General features: G+C 40.6%; 5 protein-coding genes and 1 non-coding gene across 11 annotated transcripts; 3 read left to right on the forward strand and 3 right to left on the reverse strand.

Moving 5' to 3' along the window:
- Positions 1 to 977: 977 nt before the first annotated feature.
- Positions 978 to 2,184, reverse strand: LOC106365431 (histidine-rich glycoprotein). The gene has a single exon (XM_013804865.3). The coding sequence runs from the start codon at positions 2,141 to 2,143 to the stop codon at positions 1,337 to 1,339; it is 807 nt and encodes a 268-aa protein (XP_013660319.1). The 5' UTR covers positions 2,144 to 2,184; the 3' UTR covers positions 978 to 1,336.
- Positions 2,185 to 2,419: 235 nt separating this feature from the next.
- On the reverse strand, positions 2,420 to 4,313 carry LOC106365432 (probable glutathione peroxidase 5). 2 transcript variants are annotated; one of them, XM_022691615.2, is made up of 6 exons: positions 4,100 to 4,313; positions 3,921 to 3,997; positions 3,775 to 3,836; positions 3,512 to 3,630; positions 3,155 to 3,322; positions 2,420 to 3,050 (listed from the first exon to the last, which is right to left on the reverse strand). In XM_022691615.2, the coding sequence occupies exons 1-6, from the start codon at positions 4,100 to 4,102 to the stop codon at positions 2,997 to 2,999; spliced, it is 483 nt and encodes a 160-aa protein (XP_022547336.1). In that variant the 5' UTR covers positions 4,103 to 4,313; the 3' UTR covers positions 2,420 to 2,996. The 2 variants fall into 2 exon arrangements, with proteins under 2 accessions (XP_022547336.1, XP_013660320.1); XM_013804866.3 differs by having other exon boundaries at positions 4,148 to 4,282.
- A 215-nt stretch (positions 4,314 to 4,528) lies between these two features.
- Positions 4,529 to 12,037, reverse strand: LOC106369309 (protein HUA2-LIKE 3-like). 2 transcript variants are annotated; one of them, XM_013809448.3, is made up of 11 exons: positions 11,608 to 12,037; positions 11,121 to 11,197; positions 8,178 to 10,220; positions 7,352 to 7,748; positions 6,804 to 6,903; positions 6,592 to 6,704; positions 6,326 to 6,510; positions 5,839 to 6,241; positions 5,397 to 5,736; positions 5,110 to 5,298; positions 4,529 to 4,869 (listed from the first exon to the last, which is right to left on the reverse strand). In XM_013809448.3, the coding sequence occupies exons 1-11, from the start codon at positions 11,728 to 11,730 to the stop codon at positions 4,841 to 4,843; spliced, it is 3,999 nt and encodes a 1,332-aa protein (XP_013664902.2). In that variant the 5' UTR covers positions 11,731 to 12,037; the 3' UTR covers positions 4,529 to 4,840. The 2 variants fall into 2 exon arrangements, with proteins under 2 accessions (XP_013664902.2, XP_013664900.2); XM_013809446.3 differs by having other exon boundaries at positions 6,795 to 6,903.
- A 185-nt stretch (positions 12,038 to 12,222) lies between these two features.
- On the forward strand, positions 12,223 to 14,283 carry LOC106363873 (E3 ubiquitin-protein ligase SPL1). Of its 4 annotated transcripts, none has more exons than XM_048778257.1 (10): positions 12,223 to 12,442; positions 12,519 to 12,625; positions 12,698 to 12,793; positions 12,871 to 13,011; positions 13,076 to 13,141; positions 13,225 to 13,337; positions 13,435 to 13,566; positions 13,655 to 13,725; positions 13,801 to 13,888; positions 13,994 to 14,283. In XM_048778257.1, the coding sequence occupies exons 1-10, from the start codon at positions 12,319 to 12,321 to the stop codon at positions 14,100 to 14,102; spliced, it is 1,047 nt and encodes a 348-aa protein (XP_048634214.1). In that variant the 5' UTR covers positions 12,223 to 12,318; the 3' UTR covers positions 14,103 to 14,283. The 4 variants fall into 4 exon arrangements, with proteins under 4 accessions (XP_048634214.1, XP_048634216.1, XP_048634215.1 ...); XM_048778259.1 differs by having other exon boundaries at positions 12,710 to 12,793; XM_048778258.1 differs by having other exon boundaries at positions 12,227 to 12,442; positions 12,516 to 12,625; positions 12,710 to 12,793.
- Positions 14,284 to 14,462: 179 nt separating this feature from the next.
- Positions 14,463 to 14,657, forward strand: LOC125608468. Its single transcript, XR_007339361.1, has one exon. It is a non-coding gene; the product is annotated as a U2 spliceosomal RNA (small nuclear RNA).
- Positions 14,658 to 14,849: 192 nt separating this feature from the next.
- Positions 14,850 to 16,146, forward strand: BNAA04G00180D. Its single transcript, XM_013804867.3, has one exon. It carries the CDS (start codon positions 15,527 to 15,529, stop codon positions 15,947 to 15,949), a length of 423 nt encoding a protein of 140 aa, XP_013660321.1. The 5' UTR covers positions 14,850 to 15,526; the 3' UTR covers positions 15,950 to 16,146.
- Positions 16,147 to 23,628: the final 7,482 nt, after the last annotated feature.

Consider the following 23,628-nt stretch of genomic DNA (forward strand, 5'->3'; position numbering starts at 1 on the left):
ATGATGTGTGGGACTGTGATACATCCATAATTTAGGTGATTTTTATCTTTATAGTAAGCCTGTCACATAGCTGAATCTAATAGTAACGGCTGCATTTTGTAGATTTTGTTTCATAAACAAAGTTTGCTTGGTAGTACCCTGATTCTGTGGAGATGTTGGCCAAATAAACAACCTTGGTTCAGTATTTTCTTGTTTAAGTTTCCTGGTGCATATACGTAGCTGCCAGTTGATTGTTCTTGGCAGGTACTGATATTGATGAGAAACCTCACAGTGAATATGTCAAATCCTGATTTCGAACCTTCTGTAAGTGTTAAATTTATCATAACTTCCATGCTTGTTAGAAATAAGTCTCCTTCGCTCTTGTTGTGTGTTACTTCTTTAAGCATTCTGGTGATTAGAATGAGGATTGTTGTGCTTTCTAAGACGTATATTACACACACTGAAACAGATGTATCTAACCTTGATATAGTCTGATGTTGCAGAGGAAGGTTCAGAACACTTAAGCTCTTAGCTCTTGTATGGGATCTTTGGCCAAGAACCAAACAAGTGATATATCTTTCTTGATGGGCTTCTTGCTCACAACAACTGTGTATATCAACTGATATATATATATATATATATATATTTATTTGTTCATGCGTTTTGTAATTTGTAGTTTTCTTTATTGGTTATTTCTTGTCATATATTGAAACCAAAGGCAATGTATCAGCTAGCAAATGCCACTAAATTCATAAAGAGACACATGAGTCTGTTTGTATCTTATTAAAAGTCCTACCAATAATCAACTCTTTTGTGATTGTCCTTAACTTTGTCTCTTACCAACCAAAAATTATTTAAATAAGCTAGGGACTCAAAACTAAGGACAATCAATAATGTTGCTCTAAAATTGCGTCCTCTAGTATACCCACTCTACACATTGCATTTTATAAATGGTTTATAATTTTAAAAATATTTTTGAATTAATTAAATAAGAAAAATGTTATTAAATAATAATTTTATTTTGTTTAGAAATTAAGTTTACATACTCACCGTTAATGTTGCTCTCACCCTGCAGGGTAAATACAATATACGGGTCTGAAGTTAAATTTATAAAATTGCGCAACGATAATCTGATAGGCCCATATGCAATGAAAGATGAGGCGCGCATCGATTCAGTGTAGCTCACGCAACGATAACCCACTTACTTTTTTCTTTTGGTTGACTTTTGTCTGGTCAAGTGTGAGCATACAACAAGTTGAACTCAAGGGGGTAAAATAAAACAAACGTAGTACATCTAAGATATAAAAAAAAAAGGGATAAACAAAAGTGTCTTTCAAGGAGAAGAGACACGAGACAATTAGTTTAGAAGTCTGCCTCCACAGGTGAATGTGACGATGCATGAATCATCCACAAAGACTGTATAGTTATGAGCAGGTTTTGATAGCAATGGAGGAAGCGTAACCAGAAGGTCGCACACGCACTCGTTGTCTATTTGCCTCAACCATTTGCAGCAATCTTGTTGAGCATACGTCTCATCTCCGTGATGATGATGATGGTGGTCGTGGTGGTCGTGGTCATCGTGGTCATGGTCATCGTCGTCATCATGATCATGGTCACCATCGTGGTCGTGGTCATCATCATCATGGTGGCCATCGTCATCATGGTGGTCATCGTCATCATGATCGTGGTCGTGGTCATCATCATCATCATCGTCATCATGATCGTGGTCGTGGTCATCATCGTCATCGTCATGGTCGTGGTCATCATCATCATCATGGTCGTGGTCGTGGTCATCATCATCATCATGGTCGTGGTCATGGTCATCGTCATCGTCATGGTCGTGGTCATGGTCATCATCATCATGGTCATCGTCATGGTCGTGGTGGTCATGATCATCATTATGGCGACGGTGGTCATGGTCATCATCATGGTGACGGTGGTCATGGTGAGGAGGAGGAGGATCGATATGCGGAGAAGGTGGGACAGTGGGGGAAGAAGGTAGGACGGTGGTCACTGGGACACGTGAGCAGGCGTAGTTAGCCAGAGCGTATTGAGAGACGCATAATGGACGTGGTGGTGGAATCTGTATGATTCTCTGGCCTCGTGTGAAAGAGGAAGAGGAGAGAGCCAGAAGTAGAACAGCTACAAGAAAAAGAGTTTCCATGGAGAGTGTGTATGTATGTGTGAAGAGATATCTTTGGTTGGTGTTGGTTATATAATTAAGGCGAAAGGAGGCACAAAGAGGATGTGAGGATTGGATGCTGCGGGATCTTAGGTTCGTTAGAGTATTTCATTTGCTTTGCGTGACTTTGCTAGTTTGTTTGTAGACCTTTCTTTCAGGAGAGTGTTTCATTTTGGGCACACACCTCTTCCAAATTCCACAAACAATTTTAATCACAAAACCATTTGTAGCTGCCAACTCCAAAAGCGTGACAAAGATATATGATATTTAAAAAAAATGCTGTAGTTGAATCGAAATCTGGATTGAACATCCTAACCAAATTTTTTAGAGACACTGTTTTTTCTTAATTATCTTCCAGAATACCACAACTTTTATTTTCCTTTATAAAATATGACAAATTTGTAAACGTAGGAACCCTTCTCATGCATGCAAGAGCTCTTCTAAAAAAAACAACAATTTGTAGTGTTTTCAGTTTAAGATTATGGGAGTAGTATAAACAAATCAAAAGTCATATATGTATATTAGTTTTTTTTTGTCACACACTCTCCCATTGTCTTTTTATTAGTAAATAGTTAAATCGCAAATAGCTGTGGGATATTTTCTTCGGAAGATCAATACTAAGCCCAAATGGAAGCTACACAAGGTGGTGGTAAGGAAATGTGGAAACTTGTGTATGCATGCATCTCTTTTTACCATGGCAGCTACAAAACTGAGTCAAAACAAATTAGAAAAGAGAGCTAAAAAGGCCCTTTTTTTACATGTGATGATGTCATTCGGTAACTCGAGACACAAGCCAGTCCAACGTCAAGAGCCTCTTTGTGTCTGCATCAAGGGTTCAATACTTGGAAACATCATCTCCTGCTTCTCCAAGGGCTTTGATGATGTCTTTCTGTATTATTTTTTTTTTTTGCAGATTAATATATATTGCAACGGATAACAAGAGAATTGTAAAAAGAGTTAAAAAGCTAGCTAGTGATCAAGAGAGATAGAGACCTCGATGGAGAGAGGTGGAACAGTTAGGCCATAACGATCAATGACTTGACCGTCTTTGCCGACCAAGAACTTGGTGAAGTTCCATTTAATCCTTGTTCCGAAGAAAGTTGGTTTCTTTGACTTGAGGAATTTGTAGACTGGTGCTGCGTTTTGTCCATTTACACACACCTAAAAAAGGCAAATTATACATCAAAATATGTTGTTAAAGACAACTAAAGAGATGAATCAGTAAGTACGTAGAAGTGTTCATGTTGATGTCACCAAGCATATTAACGTCAAACTAATAACATTTCTTGAGCTGTTTTTTCTTTGCAAGAGAAGGAAGAAATGGTTATGGCACAAAGGTGGTTAAATAACCTTTTGGAAAACGGGGTACTCGGCCTTAAACCTTGTACAAGCAAATGCATGAGCATCTTGGCTTGTCCCAGGCTCTTGGTACATAAACTGGTTGCATGGAAACGCTAATATCACAAACCCTGAACACAGCAAAGCCCATTATTTAAGATTACAGTTTTTCAATCACATACATTTAACAACAATATGATTAAAATAAACCAACAAATAGAGGATTTAGATAGAGGTTATGAAACCCTAGAATCATAGAGGAGAGAGAGAGAGACCTTGATCTTTGTATCTCTGGTAAAGTTCTGTTAGCTGGGTGTAATTGGATTCCGTGAAACCGCTGTTCCCCAACCACAAACACACACAAAATTTGTAAAACGTTTTGATTAGAACCCAAGAAAGAAATAAAAGAAGAGAGACGGACCATTTAGAAGCAACGTTCACGACGAGGAGAACTTTCCCTTGATAAATGCTAAGATCAACCTCCTTGCCGGTACTATCCTAATTTCCGGCGGACAAATAAACCAAAAAAAATCTATAAAGAAGGGAGCCAGAAAAGTTTCATCTTCTCGGCGATGTGTTCATAAGATCAAATAGTGTTACCATTCATTTCTCGTAATCGATAAAACAAATAACAAAACGAAGAAAAACCTTGACGGTGAACTCATGGATGGACTTTTCGGACACTGCTGATAACGAACCACCCATCTCGTGAGGGATAAGTTCTATATGTGTCTGCTGCTGTCTTAACCCACACACGCCTCCTTTGTAATTGTTAAGAGTTGGGTTTCAAGGAGAATGAAATTTTGTTTTACTATTCTTCTTCTATTCCCTTAAAAAGAATGAATATGTTTACCATATATTATCAGGAGCAGCAGCACAGCCTGGTAATGCGTAACAAGACACCATTCTTGCAATTATAGTTTGAGCTATTTGTTCCTCTAACCATATTTTTCTAATCTAAAATAATTATTGGTGTCTTTCATCTTTTTTAACCAAGAGACAATGCCTATCTAAATTTCCACAAATGGATTTACCAAATCTTTCTCACGACTTGCTGCTTTTTGAATTCAATTTATCAATGAGGTTTTTAGCAACGACATAATCATCCATCATCATATGTACACTTACAGAGTGCTTTATCCTTCACTTCTCTATTTAAATCCCTAAACAAAAGCCTTGAATACATCTCTCTTTCTTTCTTTCTCAAATGGCCAAGTTATGTTCCATCCGAGCTCACTTTCTTCCCTAACCTACTTAGCCCAATATCTTCAAACTAGAGCAGACAGAGCACCTCCCGCGTAGGACTTACCCCGTCTATCTCCATCTGTAAATGTCTGTAACTCACCTCTGATGCCATGTGCCCTGCGGATCTGCAAAAAAATATACTCAAGTTTACTTGACAGACATAAAGGGGTGCAGTAGAAAGATCCCAGTGAAACGAAAATGGCTCATCTAGTAACCAGGTTCAGGTTTCCTACACCTAAGACAATTCCAGCATAATAATGTTATGAATACGGCTAACTAAGACGGCTGATCTAGTTTGTGGGAGAGTAGAGAGAGAGTGGGCCTTTTTTTTAATTTCATTCCCAGGGAGGATTAAGCATGAATACCTCTCATTGGGACTGGAACAGGGCCTTCCGAATGTGGTTTATGTTGAAAAGAGTGTCTGTTGTTGTTGTTATATGCACGCGGAGAATGATGACTCCACCTGTGGTTCTGAAACCTTCCAGAGTCACGGTGATGGCCACTGTATGAACTGGATTGGTAATGGCCTTTGTGTCTGTCCTGATATCGTGGACCTGCAAATACGAGCAAAAGGATCCAATGCCTATTAGCATATATATATATGTCCTTTGCCTATGCATGCATAATAAAAAGGTCAAAGGAGCCCCCATACCATGAGAAGGCGGCGGATGATATCTCCAATTGTCTCGACTCTCATATGGTGCATGCCTCATGCTTTCATGGCTATCATGATAATTCCTTTCACCAAAATCCCCTGTGTAATGCGATCCGTGAGGGTAGGATGGACCTTCTGTCATATGGTTGTCCGGCTCCATATGTGAATAATAGTGATGAGAAGACGGAGGTGGGGGATTAGGTGATGGATAAGGCCTATGCTGGAAGTCAGAACCCTCACCGCGTGGCATGCTTTTTGACAAAGATGCACGGGAACTATAAGATGATTCAGGACTTCGGTAATGCGTAGATGGATTCATCCGTGCCTGCTGATCTCCCTGGAATGTTAAAACCAGAAATGAAGTTAGTAATCATGTCTCAGTCATCGTCACTATGTTTATGTTTAACCGAAAACATTCTTTAAGAAGAAAAGGACGTACGTGCATGCTTTGATATCCACTGCCGTCGAAACCATTTGTGTAGGAATTAGACTGCGCATTCTGTGAAGGGGGAGCTAATGGAGATAACGAGGTCACATTCTGATGTGAAGTGCCAGAGACAGGCTGACAATATGCAGACTCTGTATTATCAGCTTGATCAGTGGGTGCCTTACTTCCAACATCCCAAGGTGGAGCCACGTCTTCCATTTCGAGCTCGCCGTCAACATCTTCAAGTATACGAGTATGCCTTTCAGTAATGGAAGGTGTAACATGTTCTTCTAAAATTCTGGACTCGTGTTCAGGAGTGACAGACTCAAAATCACCCCCATCCGAGTCACTTCCTTCGTCTTCAACCTTAAGCATTGCAGGCATGCACAATCCATGAAGCTGGAGGGTTGAATTACTGATACACAAAGACGAATTAAGCTATGACACTAAAGTTTAAAAAAAAAGAAAATCTCAAGACTGAATAGACCCAAACTCTCACCTTCCATATTCATCCACGAGCATACCCTCCATGTCTCTGACGGGGTCATCCAGCGCCCTTTCTGTTCGCGCTGAGCGCCGAGAATAGAGGCAAGCAGGTGCGTTACTATGTGAATCAAGTTCTCTTATATGGTGACGAACAATAGATTCAGGAAGGATCCTTCTTTCGAGCCAAAGCCTCAAAACCTATATAAGAGCAGAAAAGGTGAGAATACATATTTATATTTAAAAAAAGAGCCAAGTAAAAAAATGAAAATTATCCAATACCTTCAAGCACTGTCTCCGGTTTTCTTGTGTGGTAGCTCCAGCTGGGACAGCAGCAGCCAACAGGCGAGGCAGCATAACTTGAATGGATGAAAGATAAACACCGCCAGCATCACCTGAAGAAAAAGACAATAGCCACAAAGTTAATTCGACATTGAGAACCTCGATGATGCGACTAAGCTAAAACACTAGATAATGTAACTCACCACTCAGACCTTTGGAACACTGAGCTATAGAATCAACAAGGAAAAATAAGTCCACCCTCCTTTGTAAGTTTGACTCGCTTTCCAAAGTATGAGCAAGAATTTCCATGGCCTAAATCAAGACACAGCGATTCTTAACAACATAGGCCAAAATCCCATAATATAGTGTTTTATAAATCGCACAAAAGCACAGTGCAAACAAGTCCTTTTCCTCATGCAAGAGGTAGATACTATAAGGCTTTCCCTAGTTCTAGGCTTATCAAGAGTGGCTGGATGCAGCATCCGAAAACAGTAAAGCAAATACTATGAAGAAGGATTTTTAAAATTCGTATTAATACATAACATTGGTTTGGTAGATATGGTCACTGTTTAACTGAAGCAATTAACTATTAGTACCATGTGATAGTTTTTTTTTATCATAGGACAGATCCAGTTATTATGATTCAAAAATCTATAAGGAAGTTGCCTCCAAAAAGCAGGAACGTTGAATTTCTTATGTTATCTACATAACAGATGGGATCAACAAACAGATAATATCATAAGCAGGAAGAACGTCGTACCTTTGCCGACATACCAAATTTCACCAAGTCCATAGCTAAACGAGTTGCACGGCCAATGGTCTCCTTTGTCCTCACCAAGGAAGCAAGTGCGGTCTCAAAAGATTCAATGGTGAATTGCACATCAGAACTACCGATTTTATTCACCTGAGTTACACCAATTTCAACCCTTCTTTCTTCTTTGCCTGTGTCATCACTGATAGTTTTTTTCTCGCCACTGGTGCTACAATTATTGTTGTTCTGCATACCATCTGCACCTTCTACAGTAGACACATTGCCATGTGGAGCCCCCCTGGCAGAAGAGTCAGGAGATAGACTCATTTTTTCACGTGAAAGGTTCTCAGATACTGAGACAGAATTGGTGGCTTGGATCTGCTCTTTCTGCTCATCCGCCTCACAGCTGCAAATGCACACGGACAGACCATATAGTTAGTCAACCCGTTCTGGGAACTGGAAAAGTTTGATGAAGATAATGTCTAAAGAGACTTGATCTAAAAACTCAATATGCTTATCCTCTACACAGACTTTCACCGTGAGAGCAAATTTTAACAGGAACTGGGAACCTTCAATCATAAAAGATACATGAAAACTACACAAAAGTAAAAATAATAGTGTAATGGGTTAGTATGTGAAAGTCTAAATATATATATATTCCTATTCATGACCTACATCAATCTGAATATGAAAACTCCATACAAATATTCCAATATATGTAGAAATTGAACACCTAATTGTAATTTCAAAAGTTATTCTAATCAGGAAAACAATAGGAGAGACACCATGGTTAGAGATTAGCACATGAGTAGACGGACAAAATCAGTAGACTCACCTCTTTTCCAGCTCTTTGTTCTCCACAGCATCCTCACAGTGGCTATGCACCGTTTCATACTGAGGTTCCGCTTCTTTATCCATCATATAACGTTCAGTGGCAGAGGGAGCTGGATTCTGTATTATCTGAGCTTGCTTGCCACTATCAAGTTCTTTACCCAGACTTCCTTGTTTTATTTCCAGTAGAGTGTTTTCAGTTTCCTGCATGTTTTCAGCCGCCTGATTATTGACCACTGAACAGAACGGTGGAGAATGTTCTACAACTTGGGACTGAACACCTTGAGTCACATTATCAATATTCTCACATTTTTCTTTAAGGGAAGCATCTTCAACAGCGACCAATGATTGGTCACAAGAATCATGGTCATGGCTTTGGTGTTGATGAGGAGACTGAGCAGGTACCCATGACGCTGTCATATCCAAACCCGAGCATAAACTCGGGGGATTATTTACAGATGAGTCCACTGTATCAGGATTCAAAGGGGTTCCGTTGTTCTCACTTTGACGTGTGCATTGCATGCCAATAGGATCGGACTCAACATTTTGACAGTTTATGGTTTGTGATTCCTCCGAACAACCCTGAAAACCTTCAGATACACGAGTGTTCCCTTCTAGCGAACTGCCAAGTTTATTAGACCGTGCTCGAGTTACTTCATCATTTGGCGTCATGCTAAATTCGTTCTCATGGACCTCCATAGCAGTCTGTTTATCTCCTACAGTCTGAACACAGGATATAGACGGAGACATTCTGCCAGAAGGTTTTCCCATATAAGGAGGCACTACATCAACCATATCACCTGGGAGCTTACCAGACAACTCAAAGCTGTTAAATTCTTTGGCCGCAGAAGTATCATGACCAGATACAATATCATTTTCATGATTAACCGAGGGGCTTGTTTGCATGGCTGAACTTGTTGGAGTGTCTTTGGATGATCTTTCTTCGAACTGTGAAGAGGCATTGACCTTTTCATCAGCGTAATAAGCTCTACTCATTCGGACTCTGGCTCGTTTTACCAGAGGCAAGTGTTCATCCCCATTCTCTGCACAGAGCCTCTCATTCAGCGTTTCATGAGAATTTTGAGACCCCTGGCAGCTATCACACGCCTTGGTCCCAGAACCTTCTTCTGCTTCAATTTTAGCAGGAGGGTCAACAAGGTCACAGGTCTCACGTTTTCTGGTAGGCTTCCTCCTCTTCCTCTTCACCATGGTACTAATTTGGAAATCAAGCCCTTTGCTGAGCTCATGACCTCCTTCGCACCCCTCACCAACAGCATCAGGATGCTCAACTTTGGAACCAGAATCCACACCATTGCCCATATTCCTACTATTATTGTCAGACTCACCTGTAGCAATTTCAGAGGCGTTTTCTTCATCAGATCCGTGCAATTTTTGAACTGGTGAAACCACATCATCTGATTCAGAAGGACCTGACCTTCGGATCCTCTTTCTCCTTCCTTTAGTTCCATCATCTATATCATCTACACTGTGGCCACCATCACTGCATTGATGGATGGACCTTTGAAGCCTATCGAATTCCAAGCTTGACGAGATTTTAGAGTGCTGAACCGGTAATACTATTTTCTGTGGAGCACACTTTTGAGACCGCGCCCGTTCATTTCTTCTCCTTGAAGAATGTGTAGCTATCTCACACAGATCTTTGGCTGCGGCATTATCACAGGCTCCATTACGAGCTAGACTATTATGACGCAGAGCTAGCATTTGTTCAGCAGCTGAAGCATCCTCGCTGAGAAGAGTCGATTCATCTCTACCATGACTAGATGATTCTATTTGTGTATCAAGTCTTGTACCAATTAGATTTTCACTGGCCTGAGGCAGCTCTATAGTATTCCCAGAACTTCCAACCGTTGTTTCTTCAGCAGATTTAGGACCATTAGACTCGTCCAGCTGTTTCAGCTTCTCGTAACTCTCTGCGATCTCTTTAACCGCACGGACAAAATCTGCACCTTTTGCATGCCGTTTTGTCAAAAGCGATTGCTTCTTCTCCTCCGTAAATGATTCAACATCAGCAGGATTGCAGAAAGCTCTGCACATATACCAACAAATATTACTAACTGCAAACGAGGGGGGTAAAGAACAGTTAACTGATCCAGAGGAAAGAGCAAAAAGTGAACACAGCTTACAAGCTTAAATTGATTCACTTAATCAATTTAATTTGATAAGCCAGCAGCTGTTCTAAAATGCTCTCTTCATAATAAATATACATCAGAATTCACATAACCGTATGAATGATGCAGCAAAAAGAACAATCACTAAATGTTGATGCTAATCTGCAAAGTAGGTGATAAAACAGTTTTCAGAGAATTCAACATTGAAAAGGCTTACAACAGATAAATGATAACAAAAGTCACCATCCGTTAAGTAAGCTATGTCGCCAACAAAATTTAAATGATGTATGTTACCATCCGTTATGGAAGCCCAACCCATAAGTAAGGAACAGTTAAATGATAACAAAAGTCACCATACGTTATGGAAGCTCAACGCAAGTAAGCTATGTTGCCAGCAAAAGTCACCATCCGTTAGAAGAAAGAAACTCAAAATTAACACTAACTCAAGTGAGCCCCGAATTCCGAACAAGGAATAGTTCTGATCCTAAAACAAGTAAAACTATAGCTTAGAGAAAATACATCACATTAAGAATACCCTGCCTCAACAAGAGAATTTAAAAGTGTACTGTCATAAAGAAGCAACCAGCTTGTACTTGTTAATCTATAGCTAGAGAGGAACCAAACTTCATTACCTCGAATGAGGATCATGCTAAAATGAATTAATCTGCTCGAATGGTGTGGCAAAATTAATGAACTCAAATAAGTATAAGATAGAAACTGGAAAGGAAATGGTAGCATTCACCCAAGAAGGGAAATATGAAAAGAAACTAAAACATATGTAGGAAGGCAATATAGTAAAGGCATGAAAGAAAACTCACATCTGCTGTGTGCCAAAAAAGTGAACCAGTACTTTCTTCTTATCCGCTGAGTAGCCCCACTTTTCTGGTTCACTAACCTACAGTTGCATCCAGCAGTAAGCAGACGGGGGTAAGTCATCCAAAAAGGAAATAGAAATTGTAAACAGTGGATTGTATCATCATAAGAAACTATGAACCATTGGTCTAGTAACAAGTATAATAATTTGCTCATGTTCCTGTTACAGAAGATGTATCAGCCTAATAAAACTGCTAAGCAAAACTATGGATCAGAGGTATCTAATAACAGCTACAATCATTGCTCACTGGTATATCTGCAATCTGCTAAAAAGGCAGTCGATAATAGACATACACATCAAATCAAAAGACGATATTTTCAGCTTAGCTATGCGCAGAGAAGATACACAGACATGCAACTTGAAAGACCACCAAAGTTAAGCAGAGTTAGGGCGTAAGCAATAAAGCGAAAGGAAGGGAGAGAGGCACAAACCGCGGCAGGCCAAGCAGGAAAGCCTTTGACTTTGGCAAGCACGAGATCGCCAACCTTCCACTGTCTCCGGGCGGATGCAGCGGCGGCAGCCTTAGCACCGCCTTTCTTGCGGCTCGGAGCCATCAGGGGAAAGACGATGAAGACGAGGAATCGAACTCTCCAAGTGAAGCCACAACCGCAGGCGACGATTAGCAGTGGGCTAGGGTTCTTCGGGAAAAGAAGTAGCAGCAGGCATTCAAAAATCGGAAGAATCCAATCGACGGAGGGCAGGGAGAAGCTAGATAGAAAACTGGTCTAGTAAACCCCGAATCGATTCGATTTTGGGGAAGAAGAAGAAGAAGAAGATTCGCAGAGGAAACCAAAAGGGAGAAGAAGATTGAGAGGAGGAGGAGGAGCCTTGTGTTAACCAAAAAATTGATAATGCCTCTCTCTCTCTCTCTCTCTCGGTGGTCGGTGTAGGGTTTGCAAGTTTCCAAAGTACTTGTATAACATGCGCTTATTATACCTGCGTAACTTAACCTGAAGACTAAAATATAAATCAATTGGGTCTTTTTTGATACAATTAAAAGTTTCAAGGGTTTATTTGATACAATTAAAAGTTCCAGGGGTTTGAGATTGACAATATTCATTCATTAGGAAAAAAAAAAAGCAAACTTTTATGGCGGTTGATCATTTTTGCCGCAGTGATCGTCGGCTATCGATTTGAAGAAGATGGAACCTTGGAGTGGGTTATGTTGCATAGGCGCCGTTGCTCTTTATCTTCTCAGCCGCCGAACAGCCAGGGATGTTGACTTTCTCAAATCGGTCACTAGGGTTGACCAGCTCAAGGATTTGGGTATACGTTTTCTCTCTCTCTCTCTCACTTACGTTGATGGGGTTGGTTCTCAAAGCAACTCTCTTTTTTTAAGCAGAGAGCGCGGTGTTGCCTTCGATCGTGGCAGTATCAGGAACAGTTGGCTCGGAGACACCCATCAAGTGTGAGCACAGTGGCATTCTCTCTGTTATTCTCCAGGAAACCGTATGTGTTTGGATTTGCCTTTTTCAAAACTAGAAAGCTTTTTTTTTGTTATATCGTTTTTGACTGTTTTAGGCAGAGCAACAGTTTCTGAAACGTAACTGGAAGTTTTCGTGGGTTCAAGACACTGCATTGATGCTCCCCGTGTGTAAGGAAGTCCCTTGGTTTCTGGTAAGCCTGCTCTGCCTTTAACTAGACTGCACTTAGTAGTGTTTATATACTCTTTAGACTCTCATTTTATGTGGTAGGACGATGGGACAGGCCGCGTGATCGTAGAGGGAGCTCGAAGTGGAATAGGTTTTGAGTTGACCGTCGGAGGTGAAGTATTTGAAAAGCCAGAGGCGTCTTCCCTCGTTCGAGGAACCTTAGATTTTCTCCGAGGCCTCGAGGTCTCTCCTTTCTTCCTTCCCACCTCTCTTTGCTCTGCTTAAGTAACACCCTTCTTGTCTTCAGATGCTTGGAATAAGACGCATTGAACGTGTTCTCCCAGTTGGTACACGCCTTACCGTTGTTGGTCAGGTATGACTTCATCTCTCACTTGTCTAAAATCTTGAGAAAAAAAAATACGTTAAATCTCATTTTGGTATGTACAACAACAATAGACTATAAAGGATGGTGTTGGGGATGTGAGGATTCAGAAACCCGATCAAGGGCCATTCTACGTCTCCCCTATACCGCTCGATCACCTCATCTCTAAAGTGGGAAAGTGGTCAAGGTCGTCTCTTATCTCTCGTCCATGAAATAATATTGTACAAAAGTTGTATAATGTGGAATAAATTAAGTCTAAAAATATCCTCTTCTTTTGTGGGCAGGAGGTTCAAGAAAGCCTCCATGGGTTTAGCTGTTGTTGGTGTGATTCTGATATCAAAGCCTGTGATTAAATATATTCTAGTGAGAACAGGAGATTTTCTTGAGAGAAGGCAGCAGCGACTGTTAAAGAAAAGGTATGTCAGCTGCTGGACCAAAAGGGGCAGATAAGTGCAAATGGATTATTCATTCCAAATTAAGTGGTCAAGCTCGTGTTTGTCGCAGAGTTGTTGATGCAGCTGCTAAGAGAAAGAAACTTGCAGCTCCTAAGAGAGAGGAACGAGTGACCAGTAAAGGTTGTTTGCAGTAACTTCTTGGTGTGAATCATTTTTTTTTCTGAATATGGTTACAAAATATACATATATCACCAGGATTGGAGAATGGTAAAAGCAGAGATGGCGATGAACATGATCGTTGTGTGGTCTGCCTTGAGAGGAAATGTGACGCCGCTTTTGTTCCGTAAGAGCACTGCTTACTCTTTTCTTAATAAGCCCTACACTCACTGATTAGTAGTGCATGGTGGATTTTGATTCATTACTTTTGTTTTTTGGTTCGGATTTGTAGGTGCGGTCATATGTGCTGCTGCTTGACATGCGCCTTGAAGTTGCTGGGAAAGCCTTGTCCTCTCTGCCGGAAACGAGGAATTCGGATTTTGAAGATTTACCGCAATTGAAAGACATCATAAAAGACTCACCAGCTCTCACATTTAGACTAAAATATTCCAATCTACCAATCAACAAACAGCCCTTTAAGAACCATCTTTGCATCAAAAGAACGTTATTGAAAGAGTGTAAACAAATGTATAATGTTTACCGACTCAAAGTTTCAATTATCACCAGCTCAAAGTTTCTCTCCGTGATCAATTGCAAACAACGAACAACACACAAAAAGGTATATATTGACAAGAAAATACATTACATAAGTTTCCGTTTATAACTTTTTGCCTTATCTTTTGTCCCACATCGCTTATTAAGACAAACATTACTCACTTCGTGCTGCTATAAATAAAGAGGCCCATTCTCTTTTCCAATTCATACCTTTCTCGGCCTTTTGGCTAAGATCAAGTGTAGTATCTGTTCTTATCAGTTTAATATCTGATATGTGGGTCATCGGCCCACACGATATTAACTTTATTTTTTAAGGGAGAAGGCCTGATAAGTTAGCTTGCTAACTGGGCTTTCATGTGTCGCTTATGTGTTGCACTACAACATGGGCTGGCTCAACCCATCAAACAATTAGTTAAAATTATTCAATAAGGTGTCTTTTTTATCCTTAAACTGGAGAAGTGACACAAAAAGGTTTTGCTAACATGATTTCTAGCCCACATTGACAATTGAGTCGATAACACATGTGAGTATATGTGTCTGAGGATTATCAGTAGTAACAAAATGTCATTGGATACGAAGTGAATGGGTCAATAGGCTTTGTCTAAAGCTCCGACCCAGGAAAGTCCCAGGGACACTACACCGCAGAGATGCGGCCTCGGTAACGAGAGAATCTTGCGGTTGGAGAGACGCAGTCGGCTGAGACGTGGAGCGAGCTTATGTGGTCTCTCCGAATGATACCATGGCCGTTGGTAACACAACAGTTATTCACTTAGAGTCCCTTAACAGAACGGGGCTTACGTTTCCAATGGCAACACCTTTTTATTTCTTTTGTTGTTTCTAGACGCTCTTTCTTACACACGTGATTCACTCAAAACGTGAGAATAACAAAAGTGTAATAATAGTGTAGAAGTACTATTAGAGATCACAAAGTCCGAGTAGATAAGAAGAATATTTTCTAGTTTCCGTCCACTCAACCAACAAAAGAAGCGAATCTCCAGCTCGAATGGAAGAAAAACTTGCACAAAGCTATTTGCTTTTTTTACATAAAGCTAAACCAAACACAGGATTATGAAGAAGAAACTAGATAAATTATGTTTTCTCTTTTTTTCTTTTTTGATAAATAAAAAACAAAGACGATCACATTTTTCTGCAAAGCGTAGAATCAAAGCAAAGCCAATGCGGGAAAAAATCTCTAATCCCACTAATGTTTTGTTTTACATATATATAAACCAACAACGTAGAACATATTTTGGTTGTAACACAAGGGAGGATGCAGAGAAGAGAGACTAACGATGAAAACAAAGGCATTTGCTGCCGGCTGATAAGGTACGTGGTAGTTAAACTCATGTCGGGTCAGAAGGAAGAAAAGTCTGTGAAGAAGAAACTGATCAAGAAGGGATCAAATTCTGATATCACAATCCACTTCAAGGAAAGAGAAGATAACGCTGCTAATGCCATCAACACTAGCTCTAGATCAGAGAGAGAAAGGGTAATCATGCTGGTCAATGGTGGTAGTGACGTGAAGAGCGTAGCGAGTGAAGCTAGCTTTGTGCGACCTCATGCTGCGGTGGTGGTTCCTAAGACTGAAGATGTGAGGAAAAGATCACAACCGAAGCCGGTTTCCATTGATATTGATAAGAAATCAGATGCTTTTATTCAGAGTAGACTCGAGATGATGAGAAAAAGGCTTTAGCCTCTCCTTAGAACCAGAGATACACTGGTGCTATTCATATACTAATATGTTGTTGTTATCCATAAATTCATTTTTTTTTATTTTACGAAACTAATACTGTCTTTGTTATTGATAAATAGTCTATCTACTCATTCATATACGTGTGTATTGTGACTATGTATCTTCCCAGTTTCTATGAAAATTTACTTTGTTGAAAAGAAGAAACAAAAGTTAAGTATCATCTAGGTTTGTTTGCCTTATTCTCCGTGGGAACAAAATTATTGCTAATTGGCCAGTTTTGGCTTTGGTTCATACAATTTCCAAGAAACAGTTTGGCTATTCATAGTAGTGGTTGGAAGGCATTCAAACTTGGATCAGTCGCTACGTATCTAATCTACTCTGTATCATTTAGTTCTCAGACTGACTATATCAACCGATAGGATATATATATATAAAAAAGTGCGTGCATGATGTAGATCAAAAGTGGATGGTAAACAATAAAATGACATTTTATTGAAGTGTGCACAGAAACATGGCTTCTCGCATAATAGAAAATCTTTTATCAAAAAAAAAAAAAAAAAAAAAAACATGGCTTCTCGCATGGCTACAGAAACTTATTTTTTTTTTTGATAAAATGTGAATATTATACCAAAAAGGAACAAGAGTAAGTTTTACAAGGGCTTTTAGCAAAAAGTTACATATGGCTCAAAAAAAATAAAAAACCATGATGGAACTAGAGCAAACTATGAATTAGGCAACATGATCTAGGAGAACCTAAACCACTGAGATAAGAGTCCTTGGCAACGCTTATGGGGTAAGCGAGCAAGGAGAGTGTCTCTCAACATCCTGTCGAGCTTACTGAACAGGACGGCTGTGGGTGCAGGGGAACCGTTGTGGAGTCTACTGTTCCTTTCTATCCATAGGAGGTAGACAACCGCTTGGGCGAGTAGCTTCTTTAACGTTGCTGAGAGGCCTGGCGTGACTGTGAGCATCCAGTTGATAAGAGAAGACCAGTTGTAGAGAACCAGATTCTGCTGTCCAAGGCGAGGAAGAATGATGGCCCATAATTGCGCTGCAACACTACATTGCAGGAAGACATGATCGCGCGATTCCTGTCCAAGTCCACACAAACAACAATTTGGCAGATCACACAAACCCCAATTCGCTAACCTTTCTCTTACTGGAAGACGGTTTAGATTTGCCACCCAGAAATTGAAAGCATGCTTAGGGACAGCATGTTTGAACCAAACAGCCTTCTCCCAAGGAACAAGGGGAGCACTTTGTCTGATGAGCTCCCAAGTTTTCCTGATAGAGAAAGCAGGGCCTCTGTTACCAGGTGGCCCCCAACAATAAGCATCTGCATTGTTTTCCTCTGTAGGCGGTGTGATCTCCAGCAGAGAAGTTCTTAGGGAGGCTAGGGAGGGCAGACGGCAGCGAGATGATGGCAGGAGCCAAGCACCACGTCGAGTTCCTTCCTTCACAGTAGAGGCGATTGGGATTCCAAGTCTGCAGGGACCAGAAGTACCAATGAAGTCAATGAGGGGACCCTGAGGTAGCCAATCATCCCACCAATAGCTAGCTTGTAGACCATTCCCTATGTCACAGCCGATCAGTTGACGGGCCAGGGGACGTAAGGAGATCAAAGATTTCCAAATCCAAGAGTGTCCTGGTTGGGGTTCTGCATTCCAGTAGTTACATCTTTTAAGCCGGTGTTCTTTGTTCCAAGCAACCCATAGCGAGTTAGTGCCAGCAAATTGTAACCAAACCAATCTGAGGGTAAGCGCCTTGTTCCATAGGAGTAGGTTTCTCAAGCCAATTCCTCCTTCGCGTTTCGGAAGGCAAAGGTCGTACCACGCGACTTTTGCATTACCTCTGGCTTCGGGATTAGAGGACCATAGGTAGTCTCTACAAAGTTTCTCTATCTCCTTAATACATCCCTTAGGAAGAACAAAGGCCGAAAGCCAGAAGTTAATCAAGCTGTTGATTACAGATTTGATAAGCTCCAGCCTTCCCGCATAGCTCAGCAGTCTGACTTTCCAGCTTTGGATTCTCTTCTTTATGTTGTCAATAAGGGGGGAATACTCAGACTTCTTCAGTCGCCGATGATGAAGGGGCAGTCCTAGGTATCTTATGGGAAGAGTGCCCAAGAGATAGCCACTAGAGTTGAGGGTAGCTGTTTCCATGTCATCCATGCCCGCATGAAACAACGCAGTTTTATCCTTATTCAACCCCAGGCCCGAGAGGAGGTGAAATTCTTCCAGAGCTTCAGCAATACCCGTGAGGGAGTTACTTGATCCGTCAAAGAAGATCATGAGATCGTCGGCGAAGCAAAGGTGCGAGATTTTTGGGTTCTGACCTAGGGGGTGATACCCAATAAGACCAGAATCAAACTTCTCAGTGAGGAGAGACGAGAAGACCTCCATAGCAATGATGAAGAGCGCTGGACTGATAGGGTCACCCTGTCTAAGGCCACACCCACCTTTGAAGTACCCACATAGCTCGCCATTTACATTTATAGAGAAGGATGTAGTGGTGACACAGTTCTTGATCCATGTGATGAAGACATCAGGGAAGTCAGCAGCGCTAAGGGCTTGGAGGATAAAAGGCCAGCTCACGGAGTCGAAGGCCTTCCTTATATCAACCTTGAGAAGACCCCTGGGAGAAGAGTTTTTAGAACCAAATCCCTGCACTAACTCTGTAGCTAGGAGGACATTTTCCACTAGTAAACGCCCTTTAACAAACGCAGACTGAGAGGGAGATATCATTGCTGGCAGCAGCTTCTCCAGTCGTCTTGCAATGATCTTAGAGACCACCTTATAAACAGCATTACAACAAGAGATGGGTCGAAACCCGCTCATCCTCTCCACTTCAGTCGTTTTAGGTACCAACGTGATGGCAGTTGCATTCCATTGTTTCAGAATATGCCCTGAAGTGAAGAACTCTTGGACTGCTGTGGTGAAGTCAGTCCCTATGATAGGCCAAGCTCTGCGGTAGAACTCTCCTGTGTAACCATCCGGTCCTGGGGCTTTATTTGCAGGAAGCTCGAAGACCTCTTTCCTTATCTCCTCTTGAGAGATTGGTGCTATTAGCATATCTTTACAAGCCTCATCACATCTGAAAGTTGTAAGACGGCTGATTTCACCCGAGGCTTCTATGGAGAGGGACGGGGAAGGGGAACCAAGGAGGTTTGTATAATAGTCAACACAGTGGGTTTTGATATCATTGATATTCTCTAGCCTGTTGTTCTGGTCATCTATAAGATAATGTATCTGGTTTCCTGAACATCTAGTCTGCATAGACCGATGAAAAAGAGAGGAGTTACAATCACCCAACTTCACCCACGTCACCCGAGAACGCTGATAAATGAATTTTTCCTCTGCCTTTGCAAGCTTTGCCCAGTTCTTATGAGCCTCTCTTTCTCTTTCAGCAGCAATTGTCGATGGAGAGGAGAGAAGGTCAGCCTGAGCTGATAGCATGCCAGCGTGTGACTCCTTGACCCGTTTTTCCAAGTCCGAATAGTGCTCTCTGTTGATATCTTTGATCACTGATTTCAGCAGCTTGAGCTTCTTGGAAAGTTGAAACATAGCAGTTCCCGGGACGTGGGTGTTGTCCCAAAAGGCCTGCAGCCTAGGAGTGAACTGCTCATGGTCCATAAGGAAGTGAGAAATCTTGAAAGGCTTCTTGGTCTTGGTCCGTGAGGTGATTATGACAGAGCTTGGACAGTGATCCGAGAAGTCCATGTCCCCAAAGTGACCATAGGAAATAGGGAAAGATAGAAGCCAGTTTTCATTAACAAGGATCCTGTCTAGCTTTTTAGCTAGGGGTCTCGCTGTCTGGTTGTTCCACCAAGTGAACATACTGCCCCGGTAGGTGAGATCAGAAAGGCCAGAGCACGAGAGACAATCTCTAAACTGCATCATACCTTTGGAGATCCGAGTACTACCAGAGGAGCTATCCACGGGATCCACGGTTTGGTTGAAGTCCCCCAGCACAACCCACGGTTTGGACGCAATAATAGGATCTGCTGAGAGAGAGCACATCTCTTCCCAAAGTATTTCCCTTCCATTCTTACAGTTTACCCCATAAACGTAAGAAACCGCCATGTCAGTTGAAGATTTGGGCAGACGGACGATGCACGTGATCATCTGCTTAGACTTCGAGTGGATAGAGAGACTAATCGAGGGGTCCCAAATGACCCAAATCCTGCCTAACTCAGAGAATTCATAGTTTGCTTCATAGTTCCATCCAGGAAAAGAGGAATGTATATACTTCAAAGACTTGTGCATCCTCACACGAGTCTCAATTAGACTACCAAAAAGAGGTTTACTACTCCGCAGCCATCTCCGAAAGCTTCTACGCTTTACACTATTATTAAAGCCTCTTGTGTTCCAACAAAAAGTGTCAACCGCCATATTAATGTTTGTTTGGTTTGGGGTGCTTCCCCATCCGCTTACTCAAAAGACGCTTCTGTTTTTTGGACAGAACCTGTGTGTACTCCTTAGTGACAATCTGATCCTCCACAGGAGCTATATCCTCCGGTTCAGACTCTGATTCAGATGAGGAGGATTCATGCTGGTGTTCGGACCCCAATGATTCCGAGGCAGAGGTTGGGCTCAGCTCAGAGTCGGAGGAGGAGACTTCCTTCTTCTTCTTCTTCTTCCTCTCTGAGACACTCTTTTTGTTTCCTTTCCTACTGCTTGAAGGTGGGTCCTCCAAGTAGTCCTCTGCAGCCTTAGGAGTATCCTTCACTGGAGTTTCCTTGGCAAGCTTCTCCTTATTCTTCTTATTGGCTTTCTTCTTTTTCTTTTGGTTTTTCTTGGATGCGGAAGCTAGGTTTGTGTTGTCATCCACTCCCTCCTTCGCATTCTTCTTCTCCTCAGAGCCAGAGTTGTCAGACTGAGTCTCCTTCTTAGCCCGAGGGCATAAGTCAGTGGCATGAGTGGTGGAGTTACAGCTCGTGCAAGTGATTGGGGCGGACGGGCATCTTCGTAGCGTATGACCTGTCTCTTTACAGAAGGTACACGTTGGGGGAAGCCAGGGGCAAGAGACTCCAACACGAACAATTTCACCACTTTCAAACTGTGCATTGACCGCTTCAGGGAGGGGCTCGGAGAGGTTGATAACCGTGAAGACCTTAGCGACCTCCAGATCCAACAGGTTAGCAGTAGAAGGGTGGAGATACAGAGGGTCCCCGACAATTCCTGCAACACGTTCAAGAGATTCTTCGTTGAAGAACTGTGGAGGAACCCCACGAAACTCAAGCCATACCGGAGCTTCCACCAGCACGGGCATTGCCGGAGAAACTCCCGGGGAGTAGTCAGCCACAAACATAGTCTGGCCTTCAATTTGCCATATTCCTTGAAGAAGAACTCGGCGTCTTGTGACCGGACAGGGAACTCTGATAAGCACCGTTTTCGGTCCAAGTTTAGAGACAGTGATGTCCCGTTTCTTGGAGCTCCAGATACCGTTTAGGATGGCATATAGTGCCCCCTTTGATGGTAGGTTTCCATTGAACTGACCTACAATGAAGGGTTCCCACTTCTTTTGGTTTCGTTCTATGACCTCATTTGGAATTTTGACGCACCATTCGCCAGATTCCAGCTGAAAGGGAGTACCTTTCTTGTTCATCTTGGTAGCAGCTCCCTTTGCCATATCTCTCCAGGAAGGTTTGGCGGCGGAGGTGACTTCTTCCATCTGCGAGGTCGCAGAGGGAGATTCTTGGTTCGGGGAAGGAACAACTAGATCTGGAGCACCGACAGCAGATCCGGAATGGGGCGGCTCTAGGGTCCGTTGAGGGGAAGCCAGAGGCGCAGAGGAAGAAAGGATCAGAGTCTTGGACTGAGAGTCAGCCGCGACAGATCCAGAGGGCACGGGCGGAGGGGAGGCGGGGGTTTGCTGGGCGCGGATTTTTGCAGCGAGGGATAGGGGAAGACGGGCAGGAGACCTACGCTTTCCCATCGGAGGACAACGGTCGGGTAGCCGCCGTCAAGAAAGACGACGGCGGTTTAGAAGGAAAGGGGTTTACTTTTTCGCCTTTAGAGAGAGAGAAAAAGTTTACTAAAAGTCTCGGGGCTACAGAAACTTAGCAGCTCACACTCGTCTTTTCCTTCTCATGCACTCGCCTATACAACTCCAATACAATAATCTATACTATTATTTGCGAAGTAAATTTTGGCAATGAAGCTTTTACGTTGAAAGTTAGAGGGGTTAATATCGTTTATACCCTTAATAAATAAAATGTATAAATAAATCAAAAAAATAAAAATGAAATTTTAATTGATTTTGATTAGATAATTGATTAATATTAAGAATAGTAAGAATTATCCAAAATTTGAAAATATAATTTAAAAAAGAGATAACTTATGTATATATTGTATTGTTATCTGAAAAAGTCTTTAAGTAAAAAGTTAAAACATAAATTCTATAACTAAATATTAATTAAATAAAATTATTAATTATATAATTAAAAATAGAATATTGAATTATCCAAAATCTAAAAAGATAATTAAAAAAGATAATTTCTATGTATATATTGTATTGTTATCTGAAAAAGTATTTTAGTAAAATGTTAAAAACATAAATTATATAAATAAATATCAATCAAACAATTTTTTTTAATTATATAATTAAAAACTATTATTTGCGAAGTAAATTTTCGCAATGGAGCTCTCACGTTGAAAGTTAGAGTGGTTAATATCGTTTAGCCCTTAATGAATAAAATGTATAAATAAATTAAAAATAAAACAAAATTTTAATTGATTTTGATTAGATAATTGATTAATATTGAGAATAGTAAGAATTATCCAAAATCTGAAAATATAATTTAAAAAAGAGATAACTTATGTATATATTGTATTGTTATCTGAAAAAATCTTTAATAAAAAGTTAAAAACATAAATTCTATAACTAAATATTAATTAAATAAAATTATTAATTATATAATTAAAAATAGAATATTGAATTATCCAAAATATAAAAATTATAATTAAAAAAGATAATTTCTATATGTATATATGTATTGTTATCTGAAAAAGTATTTTAATAAACGTTAAAAACATAAATTATATAATTAAATATTAATCAAATAATTTTTTTAATTATATAATTAAAAATATAATATTGAGTTATTTTAAGATTTATTTTAGTAATGAATCTATCTATATATATAAAAATATGTTTGTCTCTCTCCTAAGCTATCCACGTGGAAAGTCACTATCTGACAGACCGACATGTGTGTCTGGGTTTTATTTATTTGGCTGGACCTGAATTTAACTTTGGACTTATACTATGAACAATTGACAGACTTTTTACTCTTTAATATTATTGAATGTGTTAATTATTTCTTAATACATAGTAGATAAAACAAAACAAACACACATTACGATATAAACGTTATATTATCATCAAAACAATCTTTACAATATGTACCTCATCAAGTGATAATTTATAAAGTAGCAACGAATCTATGAGTTCAGCAAATTTGCAATTACGTACTTCAGAATTTTAAGTATATAAGTGTGTTGAATATTATATTCATATGATTTAAAAACCTTTACAAATTTGTACTTTTAAACATACACCAAAAACTTTGTGAAAGTAAATATCTATTCACGTTCTCAACCACTTCAAATACCACCAACGCCAAAAAAATTTAATCAATTGCACGAAAACTATAATATATTCAAAACAATAAATACATT

The sequence above is a fragment of the Brassica napus genome, chromosome A4 (assembly GCF_020379485.1).
Source record: "Brassica napus cultivar Da-Ae chromosome A4, Da-Ae, whole genome shotgun sequence".
In the NCBI taxonomy this organism is placed as follows: Eukaryota; Viridiplantae; Streptophyta; class Magnoliopsida; order Brassicales; family Brassicaceae; genus Brassica; species Brassica napus.

Coding starts and splice junctions, on each gene's coding strand:
- LOC106365431 (XM_013804865.3), bottom strand. CDS start 2,143: ATGGAAACTCTTTTTCTTGTAGCTGTTCTACTTCTGGCTCTCTCCTCT.
- LOC106365432 (XM_013804866.3), bottom strand. CDS start 4,204: ATGGGTGGTTCGTTATCAGCAGTGTCCGAAAAGTCCATCCATGAGTTC. Junction 3,837..3,920: donor GTGAACGTTGCTTCTAAATG/GTCCGTCTCTCT, acceptor GTTGGGGAACAG/CGGTTTCACGGAATCCAATT. Junction 3,051..3,154: donor TTCCACCTCTCTCCATCGAG/GTCTCTATCTCT, acceptor AAAATAATACAG/AAAGACATCATCAAAGCCCT.
- LOC106369309 (XM_013809446.3), bottom strand. CDS start 11,730: ATGGCTCCGAGCCGCAAGAAAGGCGGTGCTAAGGCTGCCGCCGCTGCA. Junction 6,904..7,351: donor AATTTGGTATGTCGGCAAAG/GTACGACGTTCT, acceptor GTCTTGATTTAG/GCCATGGAAATTCTTGCTCA. Junction 6,511..6,591: donor ACCGGAGACAGTGCTTGAAG/GTATTGGATAAT, acceptor GCTCTTATATAG/GTTTTGAGGCTTTGGCTCGA.
- LOC106363873 (XM_048778256.1), top strand. CDS start 12,319: ATGGAACCTTGGAGTGGGTTATGTTGCATAGGCGCCGTTGCTCTTTAT. Junction 12,626..12,697: donor CTGTTATTCTCCAGGAAACC/GTATGTGTTTGG, acceptor TGACTGTTTTAG/GCAGAGCAACAGTTTCTGAA. Junction 13,726..13,800: donor GGAACGAGTGACCAGTAAAG/GTTGTTTGCAGT, acceptor ATATATCACCAG/GATTGGAGAATGGTAAAAGC.
- BNAA04G00180D (XM_013804867.3), top strand. CDS start 15,527: ATGCAGAGAAGAGAGACTAACGATGAAAACAAAGGCATTTGCTGCCGG.